We start from the raw sequence: 22,618 nt of genomic DNA, 5'->3' as shown, positions 1-22,618 counted from the left end.
ACCAGAGTCACCCTGAAAATAAAAGTAAAGAAAACAAAGATGGATGTCAAGAAATTATTATTTCAATCAAATTAAATATAAATTAAATGTGTTGTTGTCATTGTGGGATACGTCCACTCTTGTGGCATTTTAAGAAAGCTTTACTATTCGAGAAGGGGACAGTTGCAGGTTTGACTTATTACATACCTGGCAAGAGTCCTTGCCTCCCTCCAGGTATCCAGCGCAGAACATGGAGTCAGTGATCATGCCAGGGTAGGAGTTATTACAGTCACTGTAGGACAGGATGGGGATGTTCAGGCACTGCAGTCTGTCCTGATCAGCAGCTGCAATGTTTGAAACAGAGTATGGATGAAAGAAGATTCGTGCCGGTGGAACCAAATGTCATGAAACATTTTTAACTTTAAACTGCTAACGTGCAGAAGTTACTCACTAGAGCTCATGGTGTTGCCCCATCCAGAGACTGTGCACATGGTGCCAGCGGGAGCACAGCTCCTGGGCAGAGCCACAGGCTGCACATAACTGTTGAGGGAGGCAGGCTGGCTCAGCTGGATCAGCATGATGTCATTGTCAATATTCCAGGAATCATACTGTGGATGGCGGATGACACGGGAGGAGTCGATGAACTGCTCAGTTCCCTCATTGACCGAAATGTCGTGCTCTCCCAGACGCACCTGGATACGGCTGAAAACATTTGAAAAACAGGAAATTAGTATAAAACTTCCAATTAAAATTTATTTTGCACAACTTTGGTCTGAAAATCAGACCTGTAATCTTATAGATCTTATAGAAATATACTTACGATTTGTAGCAGTGAGCAGCAGACACAATCCAGTTCTGATTGATCAGGGAGCCACCACAGAAGTGGTAGCCAGAGTTCAGAGACACCTGATGGGGCTCAGAGTAAGGTGTGCACTCAAACCCTCCGACGATCTTGTCGTCATCCAGGGCAACTGAAAACACAAGTGTAAACAAACTGTTTACTCCTACACTTTTACATCAGGAGTGAAACATCTATGCTGTTTGATTTCCAGTCAAATGCATAAATCAAACCTATTTGATGTGGACAACAGAAACATATGAAACTTTGAGATAATAAAGCTATGATGATTAATGGTGCGATCTGGGAAGAAAGCCAACCAACTGTTAGCAGAGAAGAAGCCTTAAAACTTCTCACAAACACTCACAAGCAGCTCCAATGAGCAGAACAAAGACCAGAGACCTCATGGTTGCTGAGTGATCCTACAGATGAGAGAACTTCACCTGGAGCTCTGATTTATATACACAGGGAGGGAGCTGGGGAGCTCCTATTGGTCATTGAGGAACCAATCTCTGTCTTTGAAACTGGCCTCGCTATTTGCATAGAGATGGCTTAATTTTTAGCAAACAAGGAAAGTCATAATGCAATATGTGATGTAGACAGTTTTTGCTTCTCTATTATCTGTACTTATGTTTCATATCTGTAATATATGTATACAAATTGTTAATATAAACCAAACAACTTGTTAGAAACTCTTTCCCTAATGCATCGTTAAAACAGTCACAGCAAAACAAATCATTTCATTTATGTGTAATGTTCTGACATTAATCCTGTGCAATATTCTATAAAGCAACTCTTAAGACCAAATTATTTTGGTATAAATTTGATTAATTTAACTGTTAGCTGACGGAAATGGGAGTTTGGTTTGTTTTTCTGGTCACACTGTAAAGGTACATACCACGTCTCCAGTTACACGTCAGCCTTGTAATCTGGAAACTAAATTCAGATATGAAAGGTTTGCCTCTGCCCCAAGAAAGAAATGATGTGCTTTGTTTTATTCATAAAACATAGGACATGCATATAAAGTTGTGATAGAGCAAGTGCTGTGATTTTATTTTATTTGAAAAGGGAGAATTATATGTGAGATATAATTGCTGAAAAATATAGGCAGCAGAGCAGGTCACCTACTAACCGGAAGGTTGGGTTCAATCCCCACTAAATATCTCTCTGATGCATGCTTGTGTGAATAGGTGAATGAGGCAAGTTGTGCTCAAATAGAGTAGAAAAGTGCTATATAAGAACCAGTCCAATTTATACACAGTTAATGCATGGCCTTTGTGTTGTGCAGCCACTCAATCATAACACAGACATAGAAACTGAACAGCATCAGTCAGGATGTTGTAGGATCATTACACTGAACAGGGTCATGTGTGGCACAGGGGATGGGGTGTTTGGAAGCACTAACATGATGCCTTGGTGTGGGATAGCTTTTCTCAGCTTTTCTATATCCCCAATATACATCTTGCAGCACAACTTTGCAGAAATCAGCACCTCCAGAGTGACCTTGAGAGAAAAATTTGGACTTACATGCAGTGAATCTTTTTTGCACTCAAACCCTCCGACGATCTTGTCGTCATCCAGGGCAACTGAAAACACAAGTGTAAACAAACTGTTTACTCCTACACTTTTACATCAGGAGGGAAACATCTATGCTGTTTGATTTTCAGTCAAATGCATAAATCAAACCTATTTGAGTGCATACAGAAACATAATTAATTTTCCACTTTGAGATAATAAAGCTATGATGATTAATGGTGCGATCTGGGAAGAAAGCCAACCAACTGTTAGCAGAGAAGAAGCCTTAAAACTTCTCACAAACACTCACAAGCAGCTCCAATGAGCAGAACAAAGACCAGAGACCTCATGGTTGCTGAGTGATCCTACAGATGAGAGAACTTCACCTGGAGCTCTGATTTATATACACAGGGAGGGAGCTGGGGAGCTCCTATTGGTCATTGAGGAACCAATCTCTGTCTTTGAAACTGGCCTCGCTATTTGCATAGAGATGGCTTAATTTTTAGCAAACAAGGAAAGTCATAATGCAATATGTGATGTAGACAGTTTTTGCTTCTCTATTATCTGTACTTATGTTTCATATCTGTAATATATGTATACAAATTGTTAATATAAACCAAACAACTTGTTAGAAACTCTTTCCCTAATGCATCGTTAAAACAGTCACAGCAAAACAAATCATTTCATTTATGTGTAATGTTCTGACATTAATCCTGTGCAATATTCTATAAAGCAACTCTTAAGACCAAATTATTTTGGTATAAATTTGATTAATTTAACTGTTAGCTGACGGAAATGGGAGTTTGGTTTGTTTTTCTGGTCACACTGTAAAGGTACATACCACGTCTCCAGTTACACGTCAGCCTTGTAATCTGGAAACTAAATTCAGATATGAAAGATTTGCCTCTGCCCCAAGAAAGAAATGATGTGCTTTGTTTTATTCATAAAACATAGGACATGCATATAAAGTTGTGATAGAGCAAGTGCTGTGATTTTATTTTATTTGAAAAGGGAGAATTATATGTGAGATATAATTGCTGAAAAATATAGGCAGCAGAGCAGGTCACCTACTAACCGGAAGGTTGGGGTTCAATCCCCACTAAATATCTCTCTGATGCATGCTTGTGTGAATAGGTGAATGAGGCAAGTTGTGCTCAAATAGAGTAGAAAAGTGCTATATAAGAACCAGTCCAATTTATACACAGTTAATGCATGGCCTTTGTGTTGTGCAGCCACTCAATCATAACACAGACATAGAAACTGAACAGCATCAGTCAGGATGTTGTAGGATCATTACACTGAACAGGGTCATGTGTGGCACAGGGGATGGGGTGTTTGGAAGCACTAACATGATGCCTTGGTGTGGGATAGCTTTTCTCAGCTTTTCTATATCCCCAATATACATCTTGCAGCACAACTTTGCAGAAATCAGCACCTCCAGAGTGACCTTGAGAGAAAAACTTGGACTTACATGCAGTGAATCTTGATACTTGAACTCTGAACTTTTGCAATGCAATGCTCAGCCCTCAGCACTTTAAAGTAATTTTAAAAAAGTGGTTGGTCCAGTTTGAACGTATGTTGTCAGAAAAGTAGAAACATATCTGGCAGGAGCCTGCCTTCATCCAGGTATCCTTTACAGAATATGGTGTAGTCAACTACATTGGGGTATGTAATGTGACAGTAATCTTCAGACAGGAAGGGAATTTCTGCACACCGCAGCCTGTCAGCAGCTGCAGCAAATACAAAAGAACATTGGGGATAATAGAGACTTTGCAAGTGGTCCCAGAAGAGGCACAGCCAGCGGGCAGAGCCACAGGCTGCACATACTGGTTGACTATGGCAGCTGAGCTTGAGCAGCCTGATGTCATTCACAAGTGCCAAACTGTCACAGAAGGCTTGTTGGATTATATGGAAAACACTAACAAACTCCTCATTACCCTCAGTGGCTCCAGTATGATGATCTCCCATACACAACTCCATGCAAAAGACAGACAAAGAAGCTGATAAAAAGAGATTTTGATTTTCTGTTCAATTTTCCCATCAGTTGCATCAGTTCTCATTGACCAGGGAGCAACCACAGAAGACGCTTGATTGGGGCTGGGAGTAGGGCTCACACTCATACCCATCATCATCATCTGTTGACACAGAAATAATAATTCATTTGTTGCACTATAGAAACATGCACAGTGCACAAGACACTGTCTGCACTTGCAAGCAACTTCAATTAGCAAAATGAAAACCAGAAATTTCATGGCTGAAATTGTATCCTTTTACTTCACTTCAGTCTTTATCCTGTGATAGCCAGTCAACTAAAACACACAAATTGATAGTGAGGTGTAAACCAGACGCAGGTGGTCCATTCCAGACTTGTAAGGCTTCTAAATCTAACCCCGTATGGCTGCAACATATGGATTGTTCACATAACACCAAGGCCGAGTTCAGAACTCAACCATAAAAGAAATATGCAGCAGTGGGAAATCAAATAGGACAACATGTAACTATTCTTATAGCAAAAATGATTGCAGCATAATGGATGACTCAAATTAATCAGACCCATTCAGAAATTTAGATTTGAATAATCAATGTATCAGTAATACAGAGGTTTACTGCTGATTTCCAACTGCTGTGTGACAATTAACAATCCTGCAGTCCTGCAATTATCTACATTTCAATTATTGTTAGATTTTAAAGAGTCCCACATACTAAATGCTAAATGTATGTCTAATCCTCAGACTGTTTATTAGAATTCTTACATTTTTTTCTGTGTCAATGTAAAAGCTACTAAAAAAAAGTCATTAATATTTATCATGACTAATTCCAGCTGTTACATTTTTTAAAAGTAGGGATACTTTAATGTATTTTAACCTATACCAGAGTAACTTTGGGAATTCCACATAAAGCAGGATGCAGTTCTTTATTTTCACATCTTATTAATATCTTTTTTCATTTTAATATTTACATTTATGCTGTCAAATAAATAGCTCATTTATAATATTTAATTATAAGCAATAATTTTGATAATCATCTTTAGTCAAGAAGAAAGTTAATTAACTGAATATTGCTCTGCCTTGCAATTACATAAAAGAACAAATCCAATGCATATTTTAACAAATGGTTGGTCTACTTGGCTGGTGTTATTTGTCTTTTCTCATTTGCTTGAAACAACATTTTTTGTTGGTTTATCAAAAATATATATATATATATATATATGTGGGTTAGGAAACATTCTGCAACTGCTGTTGTGAACATGGCCATCTGGAGTGCAACAGGCTACAGCCAAGTCAAGGTTAGTGATTACAAAGTACATTTTGCTGTGCTTGCATCCTATATAGAAGGTATGGCTGTAAAAGTTTCATACATATAGTTTCATAGCTAGATAGCTAGATAGATTTGAAACTCATTCAAATATCGGTTGCTTACCTTGCTCTCAGAGTGTTGTGCCTTTGGGGGTTATGGATGTACTGACAAAAAAAACCCCTGTCATTTATATCAAAGTAATGCACAGAGACCAGGACCATTTCTTTAACATAAACCACTATCACCTATTTAATGTATGCTGCTGGTTATGCATACCAGCAAACTTTGCTCCCTGACCCTTAAAAGGATAAGCAAAAGAAAATGGATGCATGGATTCAATCTGTATTTTTGTGACAGAAATTCTCCAAATTCCCATCGGTCCTATTAAATCCACGAGTCATGTTTTGGGAGGTTTATTCATTACTATGTCAAAGCTTTCATATTAGCATCTGTTGAAAGCATAGACTGGTTAGTAACTCCTTCTCGTGTCAATCAGTCACATCATTTATTGGTTCTTATGCCTTTCAAACAGGAAAATATGTGATACAAAAACCTGTACATTTCAAAATAATTCTTCTATACAAAGAACAATATTTGTTCCTCTTTAAAGCAAACTACTATTATTAAGTAGTTGTCATTGTCAAAACCTTCTATTATACATCTATACCACACAACACTCAGATACAGCCCTTTCAGGTGTATCTGTACTTCTGTGGTGAATGAGTCTAGTTCAGTCCAGCTAACCCTTTTAAAATCAGCCTGCAAACTCTTGGGTTAATAATGCTCTGATAGTTTATCATTTAAAAAAAACTTTTTACCGCTGAAACAACCTTTTTGGGGTGGCATCTGAAAAAAGTTCAGCAATTTTGAAACAGGAATAAGTCGAAATTTTGAGACTGGGTCATAACCTTTTGAGTCGTGGGAGGCACAACAATGCCTAAAAGTTATCTAGATATGAATAGTTTCGTAACATTCATCAGTTTACACAGTTTAAATGCACACACGCAACAACAGTATAACAATGCTTTTTAACCAAGCAAACAAAAACATATAGAGAAGGTGTTTTTTAAAAAGGACCCCAGTTGTAGGTGAGGTAGCGGCGGTGTTAAGCGGAACTATCTACTCGCAATTTCGCAACCCAGTCGGACGTATTAGCCGACGTACCACCAATGTCAACTCTTGCACATATATCGTTGATATATGTGACCTCCGGAATATTTCTAACATTTAGGTAACCTGCTCTATTTTGTGCATAAACAGTGGTTTAGGTAGATTATATTCTAAACGTTTCTTTGCTTTTTGAGTTTTATTTTGTCTGACGCGGGCTCTCGTAGGCGAAGCTATCCGACAAAATGCGCCTCACGTTGCAAATGTTGATCTCCCACGGCCGGATGGCCCGGAGGATGGGTTTGGGCCCGCGGTCCAGGATCGACATGCTGCGCAACATTTTGACAGGACTGGTCCGACACGAGAGGATAGAAACCACGCTGGCCCGAGCAGATGAAGTCCGCTTCTACGCCGAAAAGGTGACCATGTGAGGAACCAGTATGCTTAGAAACGGTGAAATCTAACAGTATCTGAGTAGTTCTAACTAGCCAAATTCAATATGAGTAATTATTAATAACATTATTGTTTAATCTGCGGGGATGCCTTTCTAATAAGGCCAGTACAGTTATTAGGTAGAAACACGTGGACTCGCATCTTAAGAGGATTGTTACACCCACAGCAGCTCACTAATGTTACTAACATAACAATTAATATAAACAACGTTTTAATCGATCAGTTCATATTGGCCAGTGCAACACTCGGGTCACTCTCCGGTCAGCTGAAACAGACACGTTCTTCCAACCAATCAATGAAATGAACGCTTGCTGGTTTTCACAGCTCATTGTTTCCACTGCAGATTGTGAAAATACACATTCATTCATTCATTCATTCATTCATAAGCCTGCAAAGTCTGACTGAAATCTGAGCCGTATAGGCTGTATATAGACAATATTAAAGGAGTTTTAGAAGTAATTTATATATTAAATAAGTGACCTTTTTTGTAAGCAAAAAAGTAATTTCTGTACTATTGTACCTACTATCAAAACAGTACTTCTTGGCTACTTAAAATATTTACTGCTATGTTATGTTTTGACTGCAATTTCTGCAGCTTTCTTGGCCATTTTGCCAAAACTGATTGTAGCTTTTACCTTTCCACTTCTTTCTGGCTCCAAATGTCTTGATATGATTTGTGAGAATACCCCACCCACCCCCCAGAATAACAAAAAGAGTATAAAAAATACTTCCACAGCAAGAGCAGGTAGCGGATCACTGGTGCTGTGGAATATTGACTAACAGGTGTATCCACTCCCAAAGGGACACATATTAGTGTTTCTGCACACGCCTGCCCTACAGCAGCATGGGATGAGGTGTGCACATGCCTCTCAAAACATCTGTTCCCCACTGTGGTTAGGGTTAGGCTTTCTCATGTCGCACCTTCCACTGGATTAGAGAGATGTCTCTAACCGCCTTTTATCTTATAGGGATCCTTTATTTGCGTTGAACACGAATAGTGTTTAGTGAGTCCTGGTGTGTAGTTTAAATTGGGTTTAGGTGTGTGTGAAGCACACTCAAGTTTCATCATATTGCGGTGGAGAACCCCTGTGTGGGAAATTTGTGCATATAGTATGTCACTGAGCAGTTTGCGGCTTAAAAGTTTTTCTTTATTCAGTTGATAGGAACTGGTTATGCATATTAATATGTGTGCATGTCTGCACTGTGTAGACTCCTACTGAGTGTTATTAGAAGGAAGTTGAAATAGTTTTGCTCATCCCTGTTTAGAAGTTGTTTTTCATATAAAAATAACCCTTTATTGCATTAAAATTGTTCTAACTCTAAAACTTTGCCTTATTCAGTATGCAGACATCTGTGAATATGTAAATTGGTCTTCGCCACACGCCTTGGCTCCGCACTCACAAAATTGCTCGCTACGTAAAACTGAGTGTTTTACAGGATCCTGACAAAATATACAGAGCCTGTACCACACTGAGAATTAGCAAGTTTCAGCTATTAAAGTGAATCAACAAAACATGTTAATACAAATATAACAATTAAATAGATTAACACTTGTAAGAAAGGTTTGTTTTTTCCCCTCTCTCAGGGCAACATCTCAAGTTGTCAAGTCAAATTAATCATCACTTCTTTGCTCTCTGTTTTCACGTGGATCAGTGTAAGACACGGATGAGATGACGAAACTCACGCAACTGTAAATGACAGAAAAAGCAGCAGATTCTCTCGCCTTATATTTTTTGAAAGAGGTCTTTAATTCATTTTCTTTGACATGCGTCTGACTTTCGATGTTTTCTTTTATCTTTTCTTTTTTCCCTCTAGCTGGTAGACTATGCCAAAAAGGGAGACACTGATGAGAAGGCGATGAAAATGGCCAGTTTTTGGCTGACGGTATGTGTCTGCAGCTCTTCTTCACTTTGTAAAGATAATAACCGTGTAGCTCTGAATATAAAACAGTTGATGTGAAGCTTATTTTAAGTATGCTTCTTCTCTTCAGGAGAAGGATCTGGTCCCAAAGCTCTTCAAGGTCCTGGCTCCACGGTTTGAGAACCACTCAAACAGCTACACACGGCTGGCACGCATCCCCAACAGACAGAACCTGGACAGAGCTAAGATGGCTGTTCTGGAGTACAAAGGCAACCCTTTCCCACCCCTTTATCCTGCAAAAAAGGAAAATGAACTGACTCTTATCAACCAGCTCCTCAAAGGCTACAGAGAGGACAGGGCACAACAGTTAGACACAAAGCCGTAGTTGCCACCATGGAGATGGATCAAAGATTGCTGAACGGTGATGGTGGGGTACTGAAATGCTCCTGAAGAGCCACTTGCATATTCTGCAGACTGTGGCTTAAAGACACTGATGCAGTTCTTTACCAAAAGAAGCCACAGCTCTGTAAAGTATTTCTGATTGTGTATTAATAAATATTCTTTCTTAAGATAAGCAAGAAATGTTTGGTTTTCCTTTGATTGTTAATGAATCCAGATTCATGCTGTTGAGCATTCATAAATAGGTTCACAAATAAACTGCTTTTCCTGTGTGGTGATTGTGGTTATAATTTTAAGAGTCAAAGTAATGATCAAAATTGTGCTACTCTACAACTGCATATTCCATATCTCCTGTTTATAACAGAGCATGACTCTTAGAAATTTGTTGTTTTCAAGCACAAGCAATGTTACTATTATTTTTGGACATGTCATCAATTTTCTGAAGGCGTTACAGGATGCATAGCGCTCCTTGTGACATATACACCAATCAACCACAACATTAAAACCTCCTGAATTACATTACACAGCTCTCCTCAAGCTGGCAAAATAGCTCTGACCTGCTGGGGCATGGGACCTCTGGGAGAGTTCTGTGGTGAATGGCAGTAGATGATTGTGAGTCCTGTGGGTTGCACAGTGGAGCCTCCGTGGAATGGGATTTGTAATGGCGCATTCCACGGATGTTCGATTGGACTGGGATCTGGGGAGTTTGGAGGCTGGGTCAACCCCTTGAACTCTTTGTCAAGTCCCCTGAGCTGTTGCACTTTTTGCGGTGTGCCAGAGCTCATTGTCCTGCTTGGTATGGGCACTGCAGCGTTAGGGTATGCTTGTCCTGCAGTACTGTTTAGGTGTGCGATGCATGTTAAAGTAACCCCATGAACAGCAGCAATCAGTTTACCAGTACTACAGTGCACTGTAACCAGGTGAGTAATGTAATTTACATATGACTGGTTTTAACCCTGTAAAGCCTGAGCAATTAAATAATTGCCAGAAAATTCAGAGTGTTGACTGTTGAGTGTTAACAAAAAACAAATTAAAACTAGCAATTTACATATATGAGTTTTAATATATATACTTGTTGCTACATCTGTTATTTTTGCGCAGTTTATGTTTTTCAGGATAAGGATTGCAGTGATGATGTAAAAGTCTCTAAACTTCAAATATAATACACGTGGCAGGGTTATACAGGGTTGCCTTCATGTGCAAATTGGTGTAATTCCAGTTTAAAGGAGAACTTCTGGACAGTACGTTGTCTCTAAGTTCTCTTCACTAATCGTTTTCCAGTCTTGTAGTTAATGTCAGTATAGACAAGGTTGAAGTAGTGATTCAGCCACCTGTGTCACGTCTATTGACATGCAACAGCACAGACAATGGTAGACACGTCATATATAAAATTAGTCGACAGCGGAACTAACACAAGGAATTATGGACATGTTCAAATTTCATTTATATAAAGCACAACTGTACAATCACTACCCATCTTGTTAGGTACACCTGTTCAGCGACTCACTGTTGCAAATATCTAATCAGATAATCTGTGGCAGAAGCTCAATTCATTCATGGCAGATGGGCTGGTCAGTACTTCAGAAACTGCTGGTCTACTCTGATTTTCCTGGACCACCATGATCAGAACAACTCTGAATGCACAACATGTTGAACCTTGAAGCAGATGGACTATAGCAGCAGAAGTTCACACCAGGTGCACTGCTGTCAGAAACAGGAAGCCAAGGCTACAATTTGCACAGACTCACAAAAAAATGAGTAACAAAAGATTTCCTGGTCTTGATTTCTGTTGCAACATTTTGATGGGAACGTCAGAATTTGGCACAAACAGTGTAATTTACATGTCACAACCTGAGTATTGTTGCTCACCCTTTATGAGCACGATGTACCCGTCTGCTGGTGGATGCTTCCAGCAGGATAGCATCACAGTGCATTTCCTCAAACTGGTTTCTTGAAAATAGAAATTAGTTCACTGCACTCAAATTGCCTGAACAGTCACCAGACCTCAATCCAACAGAGCATCTTTGGGTTCTTCAGGAACTCTGTGATATTATATCAATAAGGACCAAATCTCTCAGGATTGTGTCAAGCACCTTGTTGGATCCATGTCACAATAAATTAATGGAGTTCTGAAGACAAAACAGGGTCCAAAATGATAACTAGTGAAATGTACCTAATAAAGTGGCAGCCAGTCTCACATCTAAGACCTAAATTTACAAAATAATGGCCTACATCTTCCCTCCACCATCCTGATATTAGTGCCTTTGCATATACACTACTTCATACTGACAAATCCCTAATACAATGTGTCACATGTCACTTTTTCTGGGAACAATAACAGCGGTGATTCATGTGCTCAAATTGTCAGTTTATTGCTTACTAGACTATAAAAGTGCACCTTTTGGTATACAGTGTTTATCATCTAGGGAGCAGTGAATGACTCAGTGTGGAAGCGCATGTGTAACTAATAACATTAGCCATGGCTCCAGCAATAGCTTTGTATTTTTAAACTAAAGAAAAAAACAAATTCATCCATCCTCTTATCCAATTCAGGATCACAGCTGGGCTGGACAGGCTGCCAGTCTATTGCAGAGCTAACACAAAGAGACAGATAACCACTCATTCTCGGTTTAGATTCACCGGTTACTCTAACATGCAAACTCCACAGAAAAAAGGCCCCAGCCTGGCTTTAAACCAGGCACCTTCTTACTGGGAAGCAACATTGCTTTATATCACACTGCTCATTACCAAGCATTATATTTTTTCATTTTTTTCTCTGAAGACTGTTACATTAGTCATATTGAAAGCTTGTGTCTCTACCTGAAACTCAAACACAGAAACTGGCATTTAGTTGTGGCTCTGTACTTCAGGGGTCACCAAACAGGATATTGGCAGTGACTGCGAAACAATTAGGCTAGCCTACATCAGATTGTGAGCAGGCTGGAGTCTGTCCCTGTGGTGTTTTACTTTAATGGACTTATAATGAGAACAGATTCTAAATTTGATTTACAGATATTAGATTTACTCCTTTGGACACGTGCCCTTGTCCTAACTGGATCGTAACACAGGAGCCATATAACACAAAGCCAGGCAAAGCCTCTAATAAAACCAAAGATTTTTTTTATTATTTTGGCAAAAAGTGTATATATACAGCTTATTTAGAATTATTATTTGACACCATTAAAATGCATTTGACGGTGCTTTAGTGATGTGCTCTTAACCAGATCACTCTGAGTAGCCTAAAAGCTGTGCTGTTTTCTGTCATGCATACACAATCTCTTTTCTTTGCGCTCTGTCCCCAGTTCTTTGTGTCATTTCTGTAATTAAAAGTCATTATAAACAATATATCGAGTCACCCAGTTTCTAATCTGTCAAGTCATGGCAACCATAACAATGGTCAACAGCTGACGAAATGGCAGACATGCCAAATACAAATCAGAAACATAATCAGAAATAACAGCTAATACTCCAATTCAAGTATCATTCAGCTGCACAGACTAAGTTACACCTCTGATTACATTACAAGGTACACACCACAGTCCTAACGTTGCCTAAACTCCATTACAGAAAGATTGCCAGTGACACATCTGTGGATAATTAGCAGAGCCACAGATTTTATAAGCCAGAAATGAATGAAAGGTCGAGATTAAAAAAAACACTGAATTTGTCAAGTGTACTCTGTCTCAATGACACCCTTACATAATTCTAACCAGCATGTGAGACTCAGTGTTGTGTTACACTGACTAAGCATGAAACGTTAACTTCAAACGTTTGGACAGTTGATGGCGTTTTTGGACTGTATTTACAGGTGTATGCATCTGGAATAGTACTCGATGTTGTAGGAATACAGGTTTCGAAGCAGTCTTATAAGGTGACATCATCACGAATAAACAGACTAAGACCAGGAACATTAAAGTGCTCCATGCAGGACAGACGAAATGTACACGGTATCTGTTTCACAGTTCATCTACAAGGTTTTTTTTGTTGTTTTTTCTTGTTATAGCTCAATATTAGGGGATACAAAACTAGTAATATTTGTTCAGCTTCTCACACTGGGTAACTTATTCAGGCGCGAGAACCCGACAAATATAATATTCGTGTTTCAGGATTGAGACAGAGGTGAGAATGAAGTTACTTGTATTCTATAAAAAAAGGCAGCCTCCAGCTTTTAAGTCATGGATGTGTCAGATGTAAGCAAGCCAAAGAGAGGCAAAAAGAAAAATTGACAAAAGGTATACTAGAGTAATTCCAGTAACTTGAAAATCACCCCTGTCCTTGTGCTGTATTGCATCAGTACATTCACCAACGTCTACATACACAGAAATGACTTTTTTTTTTTTTTAAACAGGCATATTCTGTACTCTAGTGAAAATTCAACCAAAGAAAAAAAACAAAAAACAATATAACATTTGTTTTATATTGTGTCTCAAACAGCGCAAGACGCTTTTGACTGGAGTAACAACAGAGTTTATCCAGTCGAAATATACTGAAGCTTATTGTATGCATTTACAAAATGAAAGAGTTCAATACACACAATATGCAAATATTGTGTGGTCATGTTGAGTACATATAATCCGACAGGAAATACAATACAAACATGCGTGTTTTTACAAGCACTGTACCTAGGAGTGCCCACAGTAAACGTGACATTTACAGTTACACATCAGCATATCAATCCAGTATAGCCAGCTGCAATGGAGGCATATAAGAATATAAATAAAACGAACAGATTTCGTATAGAGTAAATGTATCTAAGCTTTATCAAACAGTGTCAAAAATAAAAAAATCCTTTTTTAGATTAACCCAGAACATGTAATGGCATGATGTTTCTCTATGGTCACAGCACCAACTACAATTTAATGATGTGGAAAAAACAAAAATTAATCTTTCCTTCTTTAAAAAAAACAAAAAACTATGTAGATTGGTAGCACTCACCGGGTTTAGCTATTTACAAACTCTTTCAGGCACACCATCAATGCCTCATGAATTTTTGAATGAAAACTATTTCAAGAATTTTGTTCATTTCCGCTTTGTGCACAGCTATCATTTTTTGCTCTGGCTACATCCACTTTGTCATCTTTCTCCCTGTGTGCCTTTTACTGGTCAACATCAAATATTTATTGCTTCTTTATTCTTTAACAAGCTCTGCACTTGTGCCTCAGCCATTTCCCCTCACTCCTCCATTCTGATCGTTTCCATTCAAAGGTGAAAAGCCACCGTTTAGGGATTCACTTTTCTGATGATCTCTTCTTCGTCCTTCCAAACATTTTCATTTCTTTTTTTTCGGCTGACCTTTTCTGTCATAAGTGTAATACTTTGAATTCCACTATATTTCTTAAGTTATTGTCACTATTTCTATTTTTATTGTCATTCTGTCCTTGCTTTCATGCTCCCCCCCGCCCTACTGCCCAACTTCCTCTGTCCTGCCTTTCTCTCCATCTCATGCCTTTGTTCCAAATCCTGCTCCTCCTCCACTCTGCATGGTGAAATACTCTGTAAAGGACGGAAGCCGGGGTGGGAGTGGGGGTGATCGTGTGGCCGGGCGCGGGGGTATTGGAGGCGGAGGTGAGGGCAATATCGACGTTAAGTCAGCAGCAGTGGTGACGATCTTCTGTTCGCTATTTCTCTGCACATCTGGCCCTTTACGGGCCACTGTCTCCTCCACCGTCTTTACCGGTTCCTGGAAAAAAGAAGAAGAGAGTTTCACATTTGTCATGGTCTGATCCTCTACATAGGCTGTCTTGGCCATAAATTAGGACTTTGCAGACACCAATCAGTAAACCAACTATGGCAGCAAATGCCCGAGATACTTTGAGGGAAATTAAACATATACAGGTTTACCTGACTGGAACAGTGGCCTTTAATGACTACCAATAACAGAATGATAACACCAGAAGACACAGAAATAGTGCACTGAGGGTCTTTAGTCTGACCTAGTATTTCTTCTTGAAGAAGAAAGAACACCAGTGGAAAACAAAAAGGTATAAAATGTGTTTTGGAAAGAGTGTGTAACACCTTGTGCTCTCTGAATATCTACCAGCTCTCTAGGCCTCTGATGGAAGTGTAATTGTTCACAGTAACTACAGCTATTGGGCTCTGGCTCACAGGCCAGTGCAGCCCACGGTGATGAATGCCCCAGATCTACCCAACCATCTTCCTGCTTAGTGGGCCTGACAGGTGCCTGAGGGGGCAGAATACCTCCTCAGTTACTCCAGAAAGCATGAATCCTAATAGAGGTGTCTGTAGTACACAGGTATGGAGATAAAACTGGAAAGCACAGGAGAAATAGTGGTCCAGTAGATGAAATGCAAGTGGGACCACACTCAAAATGTGTCTTGACTGCAATGCCAGATTATCTAGTTGGTTTAGATTGCTGGTGCTGAAGGAAAGAAAAGTCTCCATGCTCTAATTGAAGCTGAAACTTTCAGATACCATCCATCACAAGAAACCAGTGAAGGGCTTGAGAAGAGTCGCTTACAACAGCCTGAGTGACGCGGCATCCATCAAATATCAACCAAAGACTGGAAACTTGGCTGGTTTCCACTAACAAATCAGGCATGCCAGAGAAGTCCAAGGTGTGGATATACCAACCTAGAGTTTGTTCATGGCACTCATCTATCAGGTCTCAACTTTCACAGTCAAGGGCTTCAAGAGGAGGAATTATTCTAAGAAAATTGCTACTCAACTTGAAACCTGAACACCACAACCTCGTAGGGGCAGAAAAACAAGTTTGTAGATATGTTGCACCACCTAAATGTCAGGGGCTTGATGTTTTTTTTTTTTTTTTGGTTTTTTTTTTGGGGGGGGGGGGGGGGTGTTGTAAATGCATCTGACTAAAAAGTATTTCTGGTCAAATCTGGTCAAAGTTCCTATTTAATTATTATTTCACTGTGCTAAAGTGTTTTAATATCAGTCTGTGTTCACTGCACTCGCCTGTCACATTTAGGAAGCTATGAAAGTTTCTGGGAAGAAGTAATCCCTGAGTACATTTTCCCTTAGTTACTTTATTATTAAGCTAATGGAAATTTTTAGGGTGAGGCAATGAGGTAATTTCACTTTTCACAGAAATGTGCACATTTGAAAAGGATTAGGAAACAACTGATCCAGTTATATTCTATATAGTATGTAAGTACATGTGCAGTAACTCTGATAAAAGCACATTGTTTTCTAGGTCTTCAATTTCCTTGTATTATATCTAATTCCAGTCCAGAATATCAATTATAAATTCAAATATACATAAACACTTGCAGTTTACACTTACTGATTGGATGGAGAAAAGTTCGGTGAAGTTAGGTTGCGAGTCTCCCAGGAAGGAGCTATTTCCATAGGCATGATGAGGAAAACTCTCCGCCCCCTCACCGCCTTTCGGACTGGACAGCAGAATCCCGATTTGGGATGTCCGTACATGATATGGGAAGTTCTTATTGGCAGCTGAAGGCCGTGTGATAACCTAAGAGGCAAACAGATTATAAAATGACACAGATGTGCATATAAAATAAACACACACACATATATACACAGTTTAAAATCAGGGTATATAGTAGCTTTCACACATCCAGATCCAAGAGAGAAGAGGAAAGTGCGAGGAATGTAGTGAGCAGGCATGCGAATGGAAATTTGCCTGAGCCGGGCTCATTACTAAATAATAACGTGTCGAAGGTGAGAAAAAGGAAGATAATGATGTGTGTAAAAGACAACCAGCATGAGGAAGTTAAGTAAGAAATAATGTATGACTGACAACGGAAAAAGTGACTTAAATAATATGAACTCGTCTGCATGCGAGTGGGCGATCAATACGAACAAGAAAGACGATGTGAGCGTAGAGATGGATCCCGAGCTGAATGCCGTTGACGATCTTCTCCCGAGCCCAACGAGGAATCCCAAAGTTGGCAATCAGAGCCATAACAGGCACAGCAAAAAACCTGAGGAGGAAAAGTGAACACATTTAGACATAAAGACCCCCAAAAAACTACAAGAATGTGGTCTGATGGTGGGAGAGATTAAAAGATTTAAAGCATATAGAGAGATAAAGATGGAAAGAGCAGAGATGTGGATAATGAGGCGGGGGATTGTGGTTGCAATGAGGGAGAAATACATAGATAATATTAGTCTTTGTAATCTACTCTTCATTTCAAGCCTCTGCTGTTATATATAAGTGGGTGACGGCTAGAGATACTAAGCAGTGTAATTTCAAGATATTTTTTTTCTCAGGATTGTGTAGAAGTATGTAGCTGATCCAGTACAAAGCACTGAATATCTGGCACACATATAAAGAAGCATAAATTATTCTAATAGAAGATATCTCACCAACTCAGAAAAACACACAGTATTGTTTAGCAATCATGCAGTCAGAAACAATGATACACTGCAACCGTGTGAGGTAAAAGTGTTTGGCTGCACACTACTGCAGAGAAGATGTGTAAACACCTTTTTATTCCCAGATAGCTCAAACATGAGCTTTCTCATGCACTTTTTTTCCCACAGAACAGCATAAATTATTCAAATCGAGAGTCCTCAAGCAGAGAAATGTGTATTTTTTTTTTATACTTGTGCAATCAAAACCCCAGTACCATCTCTGGTGCTATTAAGCGCAGAGAGCAGTGCAGGTCTCACCATAGTGTGTATGTGGTGAAGAAAGGGACGTAGAAGGGCTGCTTCTCGGGGTAGTGCTTCAGGGAGACCAGCACGGCATAGCAGAACCACACATACGCAACCAGCTGCAGGCCCATGAGTCCGTATCCTGCAGGGCTGTCGTAGGCGTACAGCACTTCACCTGGGTCAAAGAACTGGCAGGAGGAAATGATGCCAAAATTACCACGCACACATTAAAACAAGTACAAAATATTTTACACAAAAGGAGGGAAGAAGCTTTATACTGAAGCTGGTGCTTTAATTACTAAGATGGATAGCTCATGGTTCAGCAGATCCACTGTGATGACCGAGGCAAAGCTCTGCTTGTAGCATTCAGTGTGAGTCTTTGACACCGATACTTCACAACTAGGTCACTGGTATTTGTGTGCAAGGCTTTGTATGTGTGTATTTGGGGCATGTGCTTGAATCTGCTGATACTAGATTGCATTTCACAGTCCAGTGACAGGATAGCATGGGCCATCCAGGGTTACTCATACTGCATAATGCATAGATCTGAGTAGTTTGTGTGGACCTGCTTGAAACCTCCCCAGCACACCAGAGAGTCACAAAGTATTTTAATTCTGTATTGCAATATCTAAAAGGGTACACAATTTTTGTATAAATTTAAGAATGAGAAAAGAAGACGCAAAGATGTAGATTTGAACCTGCGGGGACACGTGTGGTTGTGCTGTGCATGAATTTTGTGAACAGGTTTTCCACAACAGCTTGAAGTTGTCTGTCTATGATTTAAGGGTGAAAAGGAAATTCAGGCAGAACTTAACTATGACAAAATCCCACTTTTACGGCCACGAGTTCGCTCTTAAAGCACAAATAAAATTTGAAGCACAAACACTTTTGATACTTCCTCCTGAATCGCCAGTAGGAATGATTAGAAATAATTCAACATTGTTTTCACTCATTCAGACACTTGGAAAGAGTCACACTAAATGCTTTCACACATTCAGATATGGTAACAGACAGCTATAACACTTAGAACACAGCCCTGCTTTGATTTCAGAGGGCCTGGCAGATTCCTGACTGCAACCCAAGAAACAGTGTACAAGTTTTCCTTTCAGTTCCAATTGTAACCTAGTTAAGCTTATTTTTAGCAGGAGCTCCCTGGAGTTTTGAGCTCTTTAATAGCAGCGACCATATAAGAGGGCAGGCACCAGAGAAATTATACTGCCTCGGATCCACATATTGTATTGTGAGAGTTATCAGTGAGCTTCCACTACACTGTGCCAAATGTATCACCATCGTGCTGTGCTCAAACACTGTAATCCACCGTCCCTGCATTTACCATGTTTACATGTCACGTTGCTGCAGGCTTTACAGTATGCAGAGATGTATGCAACGAGTCTGTTATTAATTCATAAGCTCATCGAAGCTGGAACCTAGAGAGGCATAAGAATTAATGAGTGGAGGCTGATTACAAAGTCTAACGTCCCTGTCAAGGAAAACTCTAAAGGTTCTTGATCTGAGCTCGAGTACATTATATGCACTGGCATAAGGAACCATAAATGTTGTGGTTGCACTTGGGAACTGTCTGGTTGTTTCTGTCAAGATAGAAAATTTGTAACTCATCAATGAATTTCAGCATTTTGTTTTTACAATCAACTTGATGCATTTTCATAATTAGTAATGTATCAATGTAATGAATAACTTGACAGGAAAAGCCATTACAGCCCACGCTGATCTATGAGCCCAACTCTTCTATGAATATTTATGAGATTATTAAAAAAGCCAAAGACAGCAATAACACGAGTGCAGATGCTGTGTCGAGTTTAGGTGTGTGAGAAATCTTGTACCCAATCATCCCGGATATAATTCAGACGCTGTTTTCATGTCACACCTGAAGGGCAAAGGGATCGGAAAGTTTTCGTATTTGAACTGAAAGCTTTGATCGCCACCGTTCACAGGACTGGCACTAAAGGATATTTTCAGTCTTGATTATTCTTTCAGTTATTCCCCCATTGAAGCAATCAATCTTGCTGTAATTAATTGATCCGTACAAAAGACAACTATTTCATTCTATCCACTGAAGACTTCAAAACCAAAGCATTATAAAAAGCATGAAATCCACACATTTGACAAGGTGAAACCAGAAAATGCTTGGTATTAAATCATTATTAGCATAATTATTAATTCATTTTGACTCTGGAGCTATAGTTGAATTAGCAAATTAATCAATATTCAATTAATTTAGAACAATTTTCTATCCATCCATGCATTTTCCTTCAACTTTCTCCAATTCGGGGTCTCCCGGGGCCTGAAGTCTATCCCAGATGTCAGAGTGAGAGGCAAAGTACAGCCTCAACAGGTGCCCAGTCTATCACAGGGCCTGACCACAATTTTGATAATTAATATTTATCTATTCAGTCACCACATAGTAAACAGACTGTGCAAAAAAATGAATATAAGATCCCCACCTATATAACAAATCGTGACCAAACAGGCTCAGGCTTAAGTAAATAACATCAACAATATTCTCACACTTAGCCCTCAAATATGTATTTGTATAGCAATCTTTTGAAAACTTAAAATGAATCACACATGTTTATGGTCATACTGTATCAGCATCATTAACAATTAAGATTATTTTTTTCATTACTGAGCATTTTACAGCTTCACAGGGGTGAAGATGTGCTAATGTTTAGCAGGATTAAGATTTCGCTTACTATCTTAGTTAAATGTCCTAGTCTGCTCAAACTAATTGGCGATAAAAACAAGAACACAGCTGATGCTCCAGTACAGTTTCGCAGGCATTTTGTTACCAAAGAATTATTGGACAAATTAAAACAATAAGAACTTCAGAGTTATGCCAGTCGACTGCATGGCGTTCAAATTTTGCCAACAATCCACACTATAGCTGCCAAGCTACTTCCCTGCACACCTACTCACATTATAACAAGCCTGTCAATCTTACATAGTGGAAAAAGTCAGCATGATTTTTTCTGAGCACAGTAAATGGCTCTAAAAATATGATGCTATACTGCTGGCTAGAAATATATGTATAGATAAAATCGATATTAAAAATAAACTTCCAGTCCCTTCCAGCAGTGTTGGTGATTGTGTAAACAGTACCTCCGCCTCATAGATGAAGAGGATGACGTAGGTGATTGTGTAAACCGTCATGTAGATGCTCAGTTTCACAGACCCACTGTGACTGATCCTCGCCCTGTGATATGCAAGGATAAACACAGGGTCAGAGGTTGCACACAAGTTGGAGGAAGATAAGAAGAAAATACAATGACACACTTTAAGAGACACAAAGGAAACCTAAGATGCAAAACACACACACACACACACACACACACACACACACACACACACACACACACACACACACACACACACACACACACACACAGAAAGACACAAAATCCTGCATTTGCTTCTTTACACTCAAGCAGACAGCTTAATCAAAAAACAGCTATTCAGAACTACACAGCACAAAGATATGTGAGCATTAAACTCTCTGCTATTTATATATTTAAAACAGCTGCAGGCTTATGGATGGAGCAAAAACAGAAATTAATGCTTCTCTATTTGTAGCTGTCAACAAATAAGCATTTCAGCGTTAAGCCTTCATCAGCATTTCAAAGATCTTTTTGCACAGCTAATTCATCATTACGCTCAACCAAAAAAGAAAAGAAAAAAGAAATCAAAGTTGTTGAGTAGTTATCTGCAAATTGTCAACTAGTTAAACGCTGCAGATAAATAGCTCTGCCTCATGCTTAGCCGTGAAGCAGTTCGTTTTATTCACTGGGGTTTTAAGAGAGTTTAATACGTCTAGAAATCTTCTGAACCCAGGAGGATCTAATCCTAGAGTCAAAAAAGCCAGCTTAAAAATTTTGCAAGCTAAGTTTTTGCTGTGAGTTCTGTATGAAAAAAGAGATTTAATTTTTGCCAAGCCAAAGCAAAACCAATCTTCAAACTTTGACACATGTTTAGATGATGACTTGGCAGAAAAATAAAATCAAGATTCTGAAAAATACCTTATAAACAGAGGTGATTTGTAAAAAAGCAAGATCGTATAGCTGCATGACTTTTTCTTCGCACATAAAGCTAACTCAGAAACTGATGTCAAATAAAAACTGGCACGTTTCTCCCGTTTGATAACTGGAGTTTGAATCCAGCATTCGAAAACAGGCAAGACCAATGACAGTTGGATGAGCAGGGCATTTGTCCAGTCATGTGGAAGATGGATAAATGCTGACATTCCAGTGAAGAAAAGCACTCTTAAATAATCCATTGTGCTGTCTAACTGCCTGTCCCAAGCAAATGTCTGCTAACTCTTGCCAGAAACTAGTGAGCAAACAAAAAACCTGTCAGCCGGCTCTGCGAGCCAAAGGTAATGCTTCAGCATCAGAAAGTTCACACCATAACATCATTTATCCATGACATCCCTTCACACACATCAGGCGCTCGCCCACATTATTAGACGCAGCATCCTAACTGACTTTTTGACTCCTGTCACCCGGCATCATCAAGTCATCATGGTGACGGTAAGTGCTGACAGTGAGTGACATTCTCAGC

At 39.3% G+C, this 22,618-nt stretch overlaps 3 protein-coding genes across 5 annotated transcripts in view; 1 reads left to right on the top strand and 2 right to left on the bottom strand.

Annotated features, from left to right (window-relative positions):
* The window catches only part of LOC102291055 (trypsin-1), a 15,845-nt gene extending 14,595 nt beyond the window's left edge, over positions 1-1,250 (bottom strand). For both annotated transcript variants that reach the window (XM_042226996.1, XM_042226995.1), the window contains exons 1-4: positions 1,185-1,250; positions 800-950; positions 431-681; positions 187-323 (exon numbers count right to left, since the gene is read on the bottom strand). In XM_042226996.1, coding sequence (XP_042082930.1) covers positions 187-323; positions 431-681; positions 800-950; positions 1,185-1,224 — 579 coding nt within the window. In that variant the 5' untranslated portion in view covers positions 1,225-1,250. The remainder of the gene's footprint in view (positions 1-186; positions 324-430; positions 682-799; positions 951-1,184) is intronic.
* Positions 1,251-6,751: 5,501 nt separating this feature from the next.
* On the top strand, positions 6,752-9,623 carry mrpl17 (mitochondrial ribosomal protein L17). 2 transcript variants are annotated; one of them, XM_042226989.1, is made up of 4 exons: positions 6,752-6,860; positions 6,964-7,155; positions 9,005-9,073; positions 9,180-9,623. In XM_042226989.1, the coding sequence occupies exons 2-4, from the start codon at positions 6,982-6,984 to the stop codon at positions 9,432-9,434; spliced, it is 498 nt and encodes a 165-aa protein (XP_042082923.1). In that variant the 5' UTR covers positions 6,752-6,860; positions 6,964-6,981; the 3' UTR covers positions 9,435-9,623. The 2 variants fall into 2 exon arrangements, with proteins under 2 accessions (XP_042082923.1, XP_005938310.1); XM_005938248.2 differs by having other exon boundaries at positions 6,762-7,155.
* Positions 9,624-12,546: 2,923 nt separating this feature from the next.
* The window catches only part of tmem145 (transmembrane protein 145), a 40,808-nt gene continuing 30,736 nt past the window's right edge, over positions 12,547-22,618 (bottom strand). The window contains exons 11-15 of the mRNA XM_005938249.3: positions 21,164-21,257; positions 18,062-18,234; positions 17,250-17,370; positions 16,710-16,898; positions 12,547-15,128 (exon numbers count right to left, since the gene is read on the bottom strand). Coding sequence (XP_005938311.1) covers positions 14,889-15,128; positions 16,710-16,898; positions 17,250-17,370; positions 18,062-18,234; positions 21,164-21,257 — 817 coding nt within the window. The 3' untranslated portion in view covers positions 12,547-14,888. The remainder of the gene's footprint in view (positions 15,129-16,709; positions 16,899-17,249; positions 17,371-18,061; positions 18,235-21,163; positions 21,258-22,618) is intronic.

The sequence above is a fragment of the Haplochromis burtoni genome, unplaced genomic scaffold (assembly GCF_018398535.1).
Source record: "Haplochromis burtoni strain Fernald_Lab_line unplaced genomic scaffold, NCSU_Asbu1 Contig_237, whole genome shotgun sequence".
Taxonomy (NCBI): domain Eukaryota; kingdom Metazoa; phylum Chordata; class Actinopteri; order Cichliformes; family Cichlidae; genus Haplochromis; species Haplochromis burtoni.
Note: the sequence above shows the minus strand (reverse complement) of the source record. Positions and strands in the feature narration are given on the sequence as shown.

What these genes read in the sequence shown, in the direction of transcription:
- mrpl17 (XM_042226989.1), top strand. Translation starts at nt 6,982, where the DNA reads ATGCGCCTCACGTTGCAAATGTTGATCTCCCACGGCCGGATGGCCCGG. An exon ending in TCCGCTTCTACGCCGAAAAG is followed by an intron (nt 7,156 to 9,004) that starts GTGACCATGTGA and finishes TTTTCCCTCTAG; the next exon opens with CTGGTAGACTATGCCAAAAA. An exon ending in TGGCCAGTTTTTGGCTGACG is followed by an intron (nt 9,074 to 9,179) that starts GTATGTGTCTGC and finishes TCTTCTCTTCAG; the next exon opens with GAGAAGGATCTGGTCCCAAA.